Source organism: Orycteropus afer, unplaced genomic scaffold, assembly GCF_000298275.1.
Source record: "Orycteropus afer afer isolate SDZICR_OR568_19922 unplaced genomic scaffold, OryAfe1.0 scaffold00136, whole genome shotgun sequence".
Taxonomy (NCBI): Eukaryota; Metazoa; Chordata; class Mammalia; order Tubulidentata; family Orycteropodidae; genus Orycteropus; species Orycteropus afer.
Genome location: NW_006921723.1, coordinates 4,758,010 through 4,771,005, shown reverse-complemented (window position 1 = coordinate 4,771,005; position 12,996 = coordinate 4,758,010). Strand labels below are relative to the sequence as shown.

The 12,996-nt window shown below is 40.8% G+C and overlaps 1 protein-coding gene across 1 annotated transcript in view; it reads left to right on the top strand.

Moving 5' to 3' along the window:
* Positions 1 to 1,453: 1,453 nt before the first annotated feature.
* The window catches only part of LOC103200839 (cyclin-dependent kinase 11B), a 32,000-nt gene continuing 20,457 nt past the window's right edge, over positions 1,454 to 12,996 (top strand). The window contains exons 1-4 of the mRNA XM_007945422.2: positions 1,454 to 1,564; positions 2,723 to 2,838; positions 4,855 to 4,952; positions 6,403 to 6,541. Of these exons, the coding sequence (XP_007943613.1) occupies positions 1,454 to 1,564; positions 2,723 to 2,838; positions 4,855 to 4,952; positions 6,403 to 6,541 (464 nt within the window). The remainder of the gene's footprint in view (positions 1,565 to 2,722; positions 2,839 to 4,854; positions 4,953 to 6,402; positions 6,542 to 12,996) is intronic.

Here is a 12,996-nt window from a genome sequence, read left to right as displayed (position 1 = left end):
TTGACTACTGTGGCTGTATAGTAGGTTTTGAGATCCGGCAATGTGAGACCTCCTACTTTGTTTTTCTTCTTCAGTAGTGCTTTGTATAGCAAGGATTTTAAGGACAATGCAGGGCCCAGCAGTGTTTCATTATGTTGTACATGGGGGGGTCGCTATGAGTCAAAGCCGACTCCTCCGCACTTCACACAACAGTCTTAACATGCGGGGTTAAACTGGAATATCGGAGGTCCTTCCATAGTAGCCAAGTTGTTGTGGAACTCTGTCCCAGAAGATGACTGGCTAGGGTAATAAGAAAGCAAACAGGGCGCGTTCCCTGCACCAGAAAGGAGGCTCCCCAGGCGCCGATGGGGCGGGGCAGAACTCCAGGGGCGGGTCCATGGTGCTGTGGGTCAGGGTCAAATGCGGATGTCACTCTGGGAGCGACAGCGGACAGGAGTCGATCCCGACTCCTGGGCCTCTGTGGGCCGAAGGCGAACCGGGTGCGGGGGAGAGAAGGGCAACCCATTCAAAACTCGCCTCACCCCTGTACCCAGGCCCTGGTGTCACCAGTCCGTACCGACGCAGGAAGTGACGCACAGTCACACGCCGGGCACAGTTCTTAGCTGTAGCTCCAGCGGCGACCCTGCCCTCGCGAGTCATCAGTCCGCGCCTGCGCGAGAAGTGACGACGTTCCTGGCGCGCGCCGGGCGCTGTTTCTCTCAGGCTTCCTGACTGGCGGCGGCAGCGGCGACGCGGGGGTGAGTACAGGCGAGGCGGGGCAGGAGTGAGAGCACCGCAAGTGCAACCGAAGGTTTAGGGTCCGAGCGAGGGTTATAGCCGGCTGGGGGGCCAGTGGCGAGCCCCGCTCAGGCCTTGGGTTTGAGGAGGCGGCGGGCCCAGGGGCTCCCGGGGACCAACTCCTGCCTGGCCGAACCTCAGGTTTGTTTAGCTGGTCCCAAGGGTCCAGGAGCCTCGCGCTCGGGGTAGGTGGCCTTGTTGGAGAGCATACCTTCGCTTGGAGCGGCTCCCACCCCCAGCCTTCCCTGCGCCCTGTTGGGGAAAGCGCAAGTGTCAAAGGCTCCAGTGACTTCGTGTAGTCCTAGTGGTTTTTCTAATAAATTGTTCTGACAAAAATTAATTCTTGATCATTGTCAGGTACTAGACCAAGACCTTGATGTACTCCATTTCATGTAATCCGCGGAGCAGTACTGTTAAGTAGATGCTGTTATCCCCGTTTTACAGAAGGGGAAACTGAGGTGAAGTAACTTGAGCAAGACTTTAGGGCAATGACAGAAAAGAAATTTGAATCCAAATGATCATTTTTCAGTGCTCACCTCTCTTAACTAAAATTCAAACTGAAGCACTGAAAAGTGGTTAGTCTTAAGTGTTGGAGAATCAATAGAGCATCAAACTATAGCTTGCTGTGCCCTAAAGTACCTTGGATTGTTTTTCTTTTTGCAGTGTTTTAACTCAAATGGGTGATGAAAAGGACTCTTGGAAAGTGAAAACTTTAGATGAAATTCTTCAGGAAAAGAAGCGAAGGAAGGAACAAGAGGAGAAAGCAGAGATAAAACGCTTAAAAAATGTAAGCCGTGTTTTTTTATGTAAGTGGTTTTCTTAAAGGAGATTTGATATCTTTGCCCTCATTTTTCCATTAGAACAACACTTCTTCAGTGAAGTTTTTTTGTACTTCCAGATGTCACAGGTGAGCCCAAAGTCTATTCTAAAAATCAACAAAAACATTCGAATGCCAAGTTGAAGTCGGATTGATAACACACCAAACCTGCATCTACATGAGACGACGGGTGCTATGGTGGTGTGATGTGTGAGGCATTTGACTGCTAAGCAGAAGGCTGGCAGTTCAAACCCACCAGCACTCCTCAGAAGGAAGACTGGGCAATCTACCTCTGAAGGGATACTGTCTCGGAAACCCAAGGAGGGGTTGCTGTGAGTCGGATCTGACTCGACGGCAGTGAATTTGCTTTTTTTGGTTTAGATGAGACAACACGGAGAATAAAATATTTTGAACCTAAAGTCATTAGTGCAATTGGATTAATTTTTCTTGTTTCATTATTAGTATATTCTTAATATCATTTCCAGATATTTTTAATATGGCAGGAAGTTGCCGTAAAATTAATAACATTTTATATCTTTCTTACTTGGCATAAAACCAAAACCAAAACCGCCGTTGAGTCATTTCAGACTCATTGCGACCTCTCCTTGGCTTTCTGAGGCGGTATCACTATGGAAGTAGATTGCCCAACCTTCTTCTGAGGAGTGGCTGATGGGTTTGAACTGCTAGCCTTCTGGTTAGCAGTCAGATGCCTTAGGCACTACACTACCCAAAAATATGTTTTATTTATTATTGGAAAAAAAATTTCTCTTTTGATAAATTGTTCACAAATCATTTTGAAGTGTTTATGAGTACTATATGATGGGTCATTAAGTATGTAGTGTTCAAAGTATGTTTAAGGCATGATTTTGGCTCATGTAAGCAACTAACAAAATTGGCATAGAATCTGATGTTGCATATGCTGGTTTTAAATTTCTTATCACACGTTTTGGGTTACAGAAAATTGTGATTTTTAACATCATGGGATTTGAATGAAAGATTTTCTTATTTGTATCAAATTGGTTCAATTACAGTGTGTGTGAAATTACTTAGATGTTGGCAAGGTTTTGCTCATTATTTAAAACATGGTTATCTATGAGGAAAATGACAGACTTTTTCTTTACTTCTTAGTCTGATGACCGGGATTCCAAAAGGGATTCCCTTGAAGAGGGGGAGCTGAGAGATCACCGTATGGAGATAACAATAAGAAACTCGCCTTATAGAAGAGAGGACTCTATAGAAGACAGGTAAATGAAGGCATGGGAAGGAGGAGTCCTGTTGCAAATACGCTTTTTTGATGAGATGTACTGGGGATCTCTCCACATAATTTTGGTCCTGGCTGGCCTTTCTGAGTGTGCCTTTAAGGAAGTTTATGGTCAGAAATTTAGATTTACCTCATGGTTGAAAGTGATGACTGTCTATGTCAGTAGCAGTTGTTCTCTTAAATTCTATATAAATAAACTGGAGTGGAATAAAGATACCCTGGGTAAGGCTGTTTAGCAAAAACGTTTATACCAAAGTCTCTACATTTTGACATTTCTTCCTTTGCTGTCATATCTCCTACTTTCTTTTCTTCTCATGTTCCTTCCTTAAATAATATAAGGATAACGCTCAGAAAGTAAGGTAGAATATCTGCTCCCAAAAGCCTAAGTTGTGAATTCTCCCAAGATTTTGACCATATAGAATCAGTCGTAAATAATTGTAAATGACCTTTTGAGATCTTTATGGTTGATAAAAATATTCTAGAAATTAACAAAAATATTCGAATGCCCAGTTTACATTGAAGTCAGATTGATAACACACTAAAGCTGTATCTAGGTGAGATGATGGGAGCTCTAGTGGCATGGTATCTAAGGCATTTGACTTTTTTGAGGTATAATTGATATAAATAAGCTGCACATATTTAGAAAGTATAATTTGATGCAGTTTTACTACCCACGTCACTATCACCACAATCAAAATAATGAGTACATCTGCCAGCCCCAAAAGTCTTACCACAGAGGCAGGTGGTTTCCCATTTGTACTTTTCATTGGAATCTGTGTTTTATATACAGTTTTGCCTTAGGCTTCAAAATTAACATAATTCTCAAAATGAAGGCAGTATGGATTACACCTTAATATAAAGAAAACAAAAATCCTCACAACTGGTCCAGTAAATAGCTTCATGGTGTATGGACAAAAGATTGAAGTTGTCAAGGATTTCGTATTACTTGGTTCTACAATCAACACCAGTGGAAGCAGCAGTCAAGACAACAGATGACACATTGCATTGGGAAAATCTTTAAAAGACCTCTTTCAAGTGATGAAGAACAAAGATGTCTTCTTGAAGACTGAGGTACACCTAACCCAAGCCATGGTATTTTCAATCACATCTTATGCACGTGAGAGCTGGACAATGAATAAGGAAGACCAAAGAAGAGTTGATGCTTTTGAGTTGTGGTGTTGGAGAAGAATGCTAAGAGTACCATGGTCTGCTAAAAGGACTAACAAATCTGTGGTGGAAGAAGCACAACCGGAATACTCCTTGGAAGCGAGACTGGTCAGACTTAGTCTCACTTACTTTGGTCATGTTGTTAGAGGGAGCCATTTCCTGGAGAAGGAGATCATGCTTGGTAAAGTAGAGGGTCATTGAAGAAGAGGAAGGTCCTCAGTGAGATTGATAGACACAGTGGCTGCAACAATGGGCTCAGGTATAGCAAGGATCGTGAGGCTGGCACAAGACCGGGCAGTGTTTTGTTCTGCTGTGCATAGGGTCGCTATGAGTCAGAGACGACTTGATAGCATCTAACAGCAACAACAGCATGATGATTCGGGCTCAACTTTATGCATATCTGGATACTACATTTTTCTCCGTTCAGGAAACTCTACAATATGTGGATGTGCTTTACACATGGCAGCATACCTCATTTTATTGTGCTTCACAGTCATGTCATTTTTTACACACTGAAGGTTTGTGGCAACTGGTATTGAGCAAGTCTGTCAGCATCGTTTTTTCAATAACGTGCTTGCTTGTATCTTTCACATTTTGGTAATTCTCACAATATTTCAAACATTTTCATAATGCTATTGCATATTTAATAGACTACAGTATAGTATAAACATAACTTTTATATGCACTAGGGAACCAGGAATTCATGTGACTCACTTTATTGCAGTATTTGCTTTATTGCAGTAGTCTAGAACTGAATCTGCAGTATCTCTAGGAGATGCCTATCATTACTTTCTCTAGTGTGATGTGGTGCTGTTGTATCTTACTCTTTCAGAGGTGAGGAAGATGACTCCTTGGCTATCAAACCGCCCCAGCAAATGTCCCGGAAAGAAAAAGCTCACCATAGGAAAGATGAAAAGAGAAAAGAGAAACGTAGGCATCGTAGTCATTCAGCAGAAGGGGGTACAGACATATTTATTTTCTTTTATATCATATTTAAGTGTGTGTATCCCGTTTCCTACTCTCCAGAGTATAGTTGAAAGAGAAGAGAAAGTAAAAATTTAACTAAAAGCATAAATTTCTTGTAGATCATCTGAGTAGCTGTTTCATTTTCGTTCAGTGGTGTGTTTTCTCTCCATTATATTGTTTTGGGATAGTTTGTTGTACACATAAAATTTACCTTAATTCACTAAGTGTTGGGGGAGGGGGAATAGACCCTTCTATGCCAAATTGCTTTAACTGATATGCATGTAAACACCAAGTCAGAATAATGAGTTTGGTTTGACTAGAGTTTTGATCTCATACCACTGTCATGAGCTTCTTAGGAGTGTTAGAACTGGGAAAACTGGATTCAGCCTGATTTAAAGTTCATTGTTATAAATGCAGTTGAGTAGTTGCACAAACGACAAGGAGGCCACATGTTCTGACCTCCTCTAACCCTACAAGGGGAAGACAGGATTACCAGCAGTAACCCAAGGCCTATTACTGCAAGACCAAACATGCTGCCTCCCTCCAGCCCTTTCACCAGTCGTTCCTCCCAAAGCACCCACCACCTCTCTCCTGAGTTCGATAATTCACTGCAGTGGCCACACAGAACTCACAGATTGCAGGGTTTATTAGGGAAGCACCAGGCTACAACTCAAGTCCAGGAAGAATGCTCAGTCTCTCTCCCAGCCCACCGTCCCTCAGCCAAGACTCTCTCACAGTCTCTTTCCCAGCAGTGCCGGTCCCTCGGTGTCTCACTCAGGGATGCGTGTCTCTTGCGGCTCTTTCCCAGCAGCACGTGTCTCTTTCAGGGGTGCGTGTCTCTTTCGGCAGCACGTCTTCCTCCACCAGCAGTCAGAGAGAGTTCTGCCTTCAGGACGCCTCCTTTGAGCCCGGAAGGGTGGTCAAACTAGCCAATCACAGCATCAGAACTCTAAGCACGTGAGAGAGAGTGGGCACCTCCCAGAACATTGTATTGTGCCACTCCCAACAGAAATAACCCAGGTGGATAGCTTCAGCAATCAGGGGCTGCTCAGTTGCTCATACAAAATCCCACCTTGGAGTTTACAAAGACTTAAGGGTAGAAAAGCCACACTAAGTAATTTACTACACCGCAGTAGTTAACATGGTTTTGTGCTGTAGACGCCTACTAAAAGGAGCAGAGCTTCATTCTGTATTCTGTAGAGATAGTGAGTTTTAAAAATTATGGAACTAATACATCCTGACGCCTTATCATAAGTTGTCTTTTTTTTTTTTTTGGTTTTTAATTGAACATAATGTGGTGATTGTATGATTGTTTCTCTTAAGTCATTAACATTCCTTCTCTTCTTGACTTGATACTCACATTAAATTTTTGGAACTTAAGTTTCCTTGCATAATACTTCTTGTATCTCATTAGGGAAGCATGCTAGAGTGAAAGAAAAAGAAAGAGAACACGAACGTCGGAAACGACATCGAGAAGAACAGGATAAAGCTCGCCGGGAATGGGAACGACAGAAGAGGAGAGAGATGGCCAGAGAACATTCCAGAAGAGAAAGGTGAGAGGGCTTGGCTTTAATTAAGCACTTGTTCTGGATCTTGTCATAGAAATGAGAGTTTATGAAATTAACACACAAGTAAGAACTTGGCAACATAAGGCAGATTTGATGCAGATGTAGTTATGTGACTAAAGAGTTAATAGCACAGTAAATGTTGAGTGGTGTTAATCCAGAGAATTGTCCGGAAGAAAGTGAGGGTTTTTTTTTTTATTATTTTTATTGATTTGGATGAAAGTTACAGAGCAAATTCATTTTCCAGCAGCAGTTTATACATGTTTAGTTTCATGATACTGACTATACTTCCTCGCAGTGTAAAAGCTTTATTCCCACTTCCTCCCTGTAGTTACCTCTTCCCTGCGTCCTCCTTTCCTATGCATTCCTGTCCCCTGAGCTATCTCCCTATGCAAATATTACCCTTCTATTCTCCCATGATTGATACAGTTCTAAGGACTGTATCCACCTGATGTAAATGATCACCATATATGCCTGTCTTTGTTGGACTGGAAGCCACGGGAGTGCAATCAATTCCAGGCATGAAGCGTAACTAGGGACCATAGTGGGGTCTTACTAGGCTCTGTCAGACCAATAAACCTGGTCTTTTTCTTTATGAATTTGAGTTTTGTTCCATATTGTTTTCCCACTCTATCCAGGATCTCCTGCACTGATTCCTTTCTGTGTGGTTGACAGTGGTAGTCATCATCATCTAGCTCTGGTCTCATGGTTATATAGGCTGAGGTTCACATGGTCCACCAGGCCCTTGGGCTAATTGTTTCCATGCATCTTTGGTTTTCTTCATTCTTTGCTCTGGACGAGGAGAGACCCATTGTTCCATATAGATGTCCGCTTGCAAGCTTTTAAGACCCCAGTTGCTACTCACCAAAATAGGATAAGAACAGTGTTTTTGTGTAGTATGTTAGGCCAATTGAATGTGATGTCTCCTGCAACCATGGTCCTGAGCCCACAGGTCCAACAACTTGCTCCATCAGGGTGGTTACCATAACTTTGACCTCTGTTAGTTGTAGTTATAAGGACATCTTTATAGCACATACAAATATGTATGTAGAAATATCATCTGTCAGTCTTAATGTGGTCGAAAGTATATTCTTTTGCCTGAACATAGCTGATCATTCAACCAGTTTACCTATTTACTTTTAGATTTATGTTTTTTTATCACTGATAATGCAGTATTGTATATATAAAAGGGTTTGTCTTTGTTGTCTGTACCTCTTGTGCACCTCTCTGTGTCTTCCTTTTCCTTAATGTTACTGTGTTGGTCACTCACTTTTGGTATATTGCCTTTACCTTCACCTAAATCAATATTTGTCTCTACTTGCCTAGCAGTGTTCCTTACCCTCCCCAGTAACCACCAAAGTTTTCTCCCATATATAAACCTTTTCTAGACTTTTACTATAGTGAACTAATGCAGTATTTGTCTTTTTGTGATTGACTTTTTCACTCAGCATAATGTCCTCCAAGTTCATTCACGTTGTGTGGTGTATCGCAGATTCTACATTATTCTTTAGTGTTCCATAGTATTCCATTGTGTGTAAGTACCATATTTTAGTTATCCATTCTTCTGTTGATGGGCATGTAAGTTGTTTCCGTCTCTTTGCTATTGCAAATAGTGCTGTGATGAACATAAGTGTCCATATATCTATGCTTGTCCTGGCTGTCACTTCTTTAGGACATAGACTAAATAATGGGATTGCTGGATCAAATGGTATTTCTATTACCAACTTCTCAAGGAATTGCCATACCACTTTGCACAGTGGTTGTATCATTGTACAGCCCTACCAGCAGTGTATGAGAGTCCCAATCTCTCCACATTCTCACCAGCATTTGTTATTTTCTGTCTTGTTGAACTTTGCTGTTAGTGTTGGGGTGAGATGGTATTTCATTATTTTGATTTACATTTCTCTAATGGCTAATGAGGAGCTCTGGTAGCATAGTGGCTAAAGCACTTGACTGCTAACCAGAAGGCTGGCAGTTCAAACCCACCAGCCACTCCTCGGAAGGAAGGTTGGGCAATCCTACTTCCGTAGTGATACTGCCTCGGAAACCCAAGGAGGGGTCGCTATGAGTCGGGGCCGACTCGACAGCAAATAACAACAACAACAACAAATGGCTAATGATTGTGAACAATCATTTCTTCATGTGTTTGTTGGCTTCCTGAATATCTTCTTTGGTGAAGTGTCTCTTCGTGTCTTCTGCCCATTTTTTAATTGGATTGTTTGTCTTTTTGATGTTGAGGTGTTGGAGTTTTCTGTAAATTTTAGAAATAAGTCCTTTGTCAGACATGTCATTGCTGAATATCTGGTCTTAATTTGTAGGTTCTCTTTTCACTCTTTTGGATAAGTCTTTTGAAGCACATAAAAATTTAATTTTTACCAATCATCTAGTTTGTTTTCTGCTGTTTGTGCATTTTGGGTTATGCTTTATAGTCTTATTAATGCCATAAACTAGGGCCCTTGAGTTTGTCTCTTATTTTTTTCTTGATGACCTTTATAGTTTTAGGCTTCACATTTAAGTCTTTTATCCATCCGCAGTTAGTTATTGTGTATGGTGTGAGGTATGATTCTTGTTTCATTTTTCTGCAAATGGATATTCAGTTTTGCTAGCACCACTTGTGAAAGAGACTGTCTCTTTCCCATTTAATGGATTTTGACCCTTTGTCAAAGATCAGCTAACCATAGGTGAGTGGATCTATTTCTGAATTCTCAATTCTGTTCCACTGGTCTGTGTGTCTGTTGTACCAGTACCAAGCTGTTTTGACTACTATGGCTGTATAGTAGGTTTTGAGATCTGGGAGTGTGAGACCTCCTACTTTGTTCCTCTTCAGTAGTGCTTTGCTTATCCAAGGTCTCTTTTCCTTTCCATATAAAATTAGTGATTGGTTTTTCTAGGTTCCTAAAGAATGTTGATGGGATCTGGATTGGGATTGCATTGAATGTATAGGTTTCTTTGGGTAATATTGATATTTTCACAATGTTCAATCTTCTTATCCATGAGAATGGTATGTTCTTTTATATTTGTAAATCTCCTATGGTTTCTTTGTTCTTTTCTTTAAATTTTGTTGTGATTTGAGTGAAAGCTTACAGAGCAAATTCACTTTCCATACAGCAGCTCACGTAAACTTTGCCTTATAAAATTGACTACGATTTCCCACAGTGCAACAGCTCTCACTTCCTCCCCATAGTTACCTCTTCCCTGTCCCCTTCCCTCCCCTGCACTCCTGTCCCCAGAGCTGTCTCCCTGTGCATACACAGCCTTTCTATTCTCCCATGATTGATCTCTCCAAGGAGTGTATCTACCTAATGTAAATATTCAGCTCATATGCCTGTCTTTTGTTTAGCTGGAAGCCACAGGAGTGGGTTTAGTTCCAGACCTAAAGGGCAGCTAGGGGCCATAGTCTCAGGGGTTCCATCATGTTCTCAGACCAGCAAAACTGGTCCTTTTTTTTTTAAATGATTTTGAGTTGTGTTCCACATCATTCTCCCACTCTATCCAGGATCTCCTACATAGATACCCCTCTGAGTGGTTGACAGTGGTAACTGGGCACCATCCAGTTCTTCTGGTTTCATAGTTGTATAAGCTGAGGATCTCATAGCATACCACCAGTTGCTTGGACTAATTGTTTCCATGCATCTTTGGTTTTCTTCATTCTTCTTTGCTCTGGACAAGGAGAGATCCATCGTTGCATCTAGATGGCTGCTTGCAAGCTTTTAAGATCCCAGTCACTACTCACCAATGTGGAACAGTGTTTTGGTTAATATGTTATGCCAGTTGAGCTTGATGTCCCCTGCGACTATGGTCCCTAATGCACAGGTCCAACTACTCACTGCCTCTGGGTAGCTGGCTGTGGCCAAGAAGTGACTATAATCTTATGCCTTGTCAGCTCTACCATATACCTGGGAATTCTTACAGAACATACAAATACACTTGTAGAAACATTGTCTGCCAGCCCTACACATGGTCTTGTGCACACTTCACCCTGCATGGACATACCTAATTGTTCAGCCTGTCCACCCATCTATCCACCTGTAGGTAGATGCTTGCCTTTACTGACAATGCAGTACTGTATGTGCAAAAGGGTTCATCTTTATTGTCTGTACCTCCCATGTACTCTCTATGCCTTCCTCTTCCTCAATGCCACCATGTTCATCGCTCACATTTATTTAGTACATTGCCCTTTTCTTCACCCAAATCAATACTTGTCTCTATCTATCTAACAGTGTTCCCTCCCCTCCCCTCCAACCCCTGGTAATCAACAAAGAAATTTTCCTTCCAGATACCTTGAATTTTTACCTTTCCTTTAATTTTTACAATAACAGACTAATACAATATTTGTCCTTCTGTGATTGACTTATTTCACTCAGCATAATGTTCTCCAAGTCCATCCACGTTATGCATTGTTTTGCAGATTCTACGTTAGTATTTAGGGTTGCATAGTATTCCATTGTGTGTATGTACCATACTTTGGTTATCTGTTCTTTAGCTGATGGACACCTAAGTTGTTTCCATCTTTTGGCTATTAATAAATAGTGGTGTGATGAACATGGATGTGCATATCTCTTCTTTTCTGGCTCTCACTTACCTAGTAATGGAATGGTTGGGTCAAATGTTATTTCTAATACTAACATTTTAAAGAATCACCATACTGCTTTCTACAGTGGTTGTGTCATTTTACAGTCCCATTTTTAAATTGGTTTTCTTTGTACAGGACTTTTGTGTCCCTGATAAGATTTATTCCCAAGTATTTGACTTTTGTGATAGCTATTGTAAATGGTATTGATTTCCATATTTCTTTTTTAGCAATCTTTTTGCTGGTGTAGAGGAATCCACCTGATTTTTGGATGTTGATCTTGTATTCTGCCACTATGCTAAATCTTTCAATTAGTTCCAGTAGTTTTCTTGCTGAGTCCCTTGGGTTTTCTATATAGGATCATATCATCTGCAAATAGGGATAGTTTGACTTCTTCCTTACCAATTTGTATGCCTTCGATTTCCCTTTCTTGCCTTATTGTCCTGGCTAGGAGTTCCAGTACAGTGTTGAATAGAAGTGGTGATAGAGAGCATCCTTGTCTGGTTCCTGTTTGCAAGGGGTGGGGTAGTTTCAGTCTCTCTCCATTGAGAATACTGTTGGCTGTTGGTTTTGCATATATGCCCTTTATTATGTTAAGAAATTCCCATACTATTCTTATTTTTTTGAGAGTTCTTAAAATCAGGAATGAGTGTTGGATTTTATTACATGCCTTTTCTACATCAATTAATATGATCATGTGGTTCTTGTCCTTTATTTTACTTATGTGGTGGATTATGTTGATTGTTTTTAAGATTTTTGCATTTATACTTGTGAGGGTTATTGGTCTTAGTTTTCCTTTTTACTGATGTCTTTGGTTTTGGTATCAAGGTTATGCTTGCTTCATAAAATGAATTTGAGAAAATTTCATTCTTTTCTGTGTTTGGGAATAGATTGAGTAGGATTGGTGTTAGTTCTCTGAACATTTGGTAGAATTCTCCAGTGAAACCATCTGGGCTAGATCTTTTTTTTTTTTCCAATAGAGTCATCTTTATTACGCCTTCGGCAGAACAAAGACAGTCATCCTGGATGAGGGAAACCATCAGCATGAGAAAGCTAAATGGAGTCCCGCCAGGACTTTTTTTTTATTGGTAATTTTTTTTATGACCTGTTCAATTTTTTCCTTTTCCAGATTTTCCACATCAGTCTGTGTTAGTTTAAGTAAGTAGTGTGTTTTTAGCCATCTGTCCATTTCTTCTAGATTTTTAAATTTGTTGGAGTACAGTTCTTCATAGTATCCTGATATTACTTGTTTTATTTTGGTTGGTTCTGTTGTGATACTGCCCATCTCGTTTCTTATTCGTGTTATTTGTATTGGAGCTCTGGTGTCGTAGTGCCTAAGGCATGTGACTGCTAACCAGAAGGCTGATGGTTCAAACCCACTAGCCACTCCTCGGAAGGAAAGTGGGGCAATCTACTTCTGTAGTGATACTGCCTCGGAACCCAAGGAGGGGTCGCTATGAGTCGGATCTGACTCAAAAGCAGTGAGTTTGATTTTTGGTTTTTGGTTATTTGTATCCTCTCCCTCTTTTCCTTTGTTAAGTTTGCCAGTGGTTTGTCAATTTTATTAATCTTTTCAAAGAAACAGTTTCTAGTCCTGTTGACGTTTTCTATTGTCTGTTTTCTGTTTCATTTATTTCTGCTCAAATCTTTATTATTTTTCTTCTTGTGGTGACTGTGGGCTTTTTTGCTGCTCTTTTTCTGATTGTTGGAGTTGTTGAGTTAGGGTGTTGATTTTGGCTCTTTCTTCTTTTACTATGTTTGCATTTATTCCTATAAATTGCTCTCTGATAACTACTTTTGCTGTATTCCAAAGATTTTGGTATGTTGTATTTTCATTCTCATTTGATTCAAGGCATTTTTTTTTTTTTTTTTT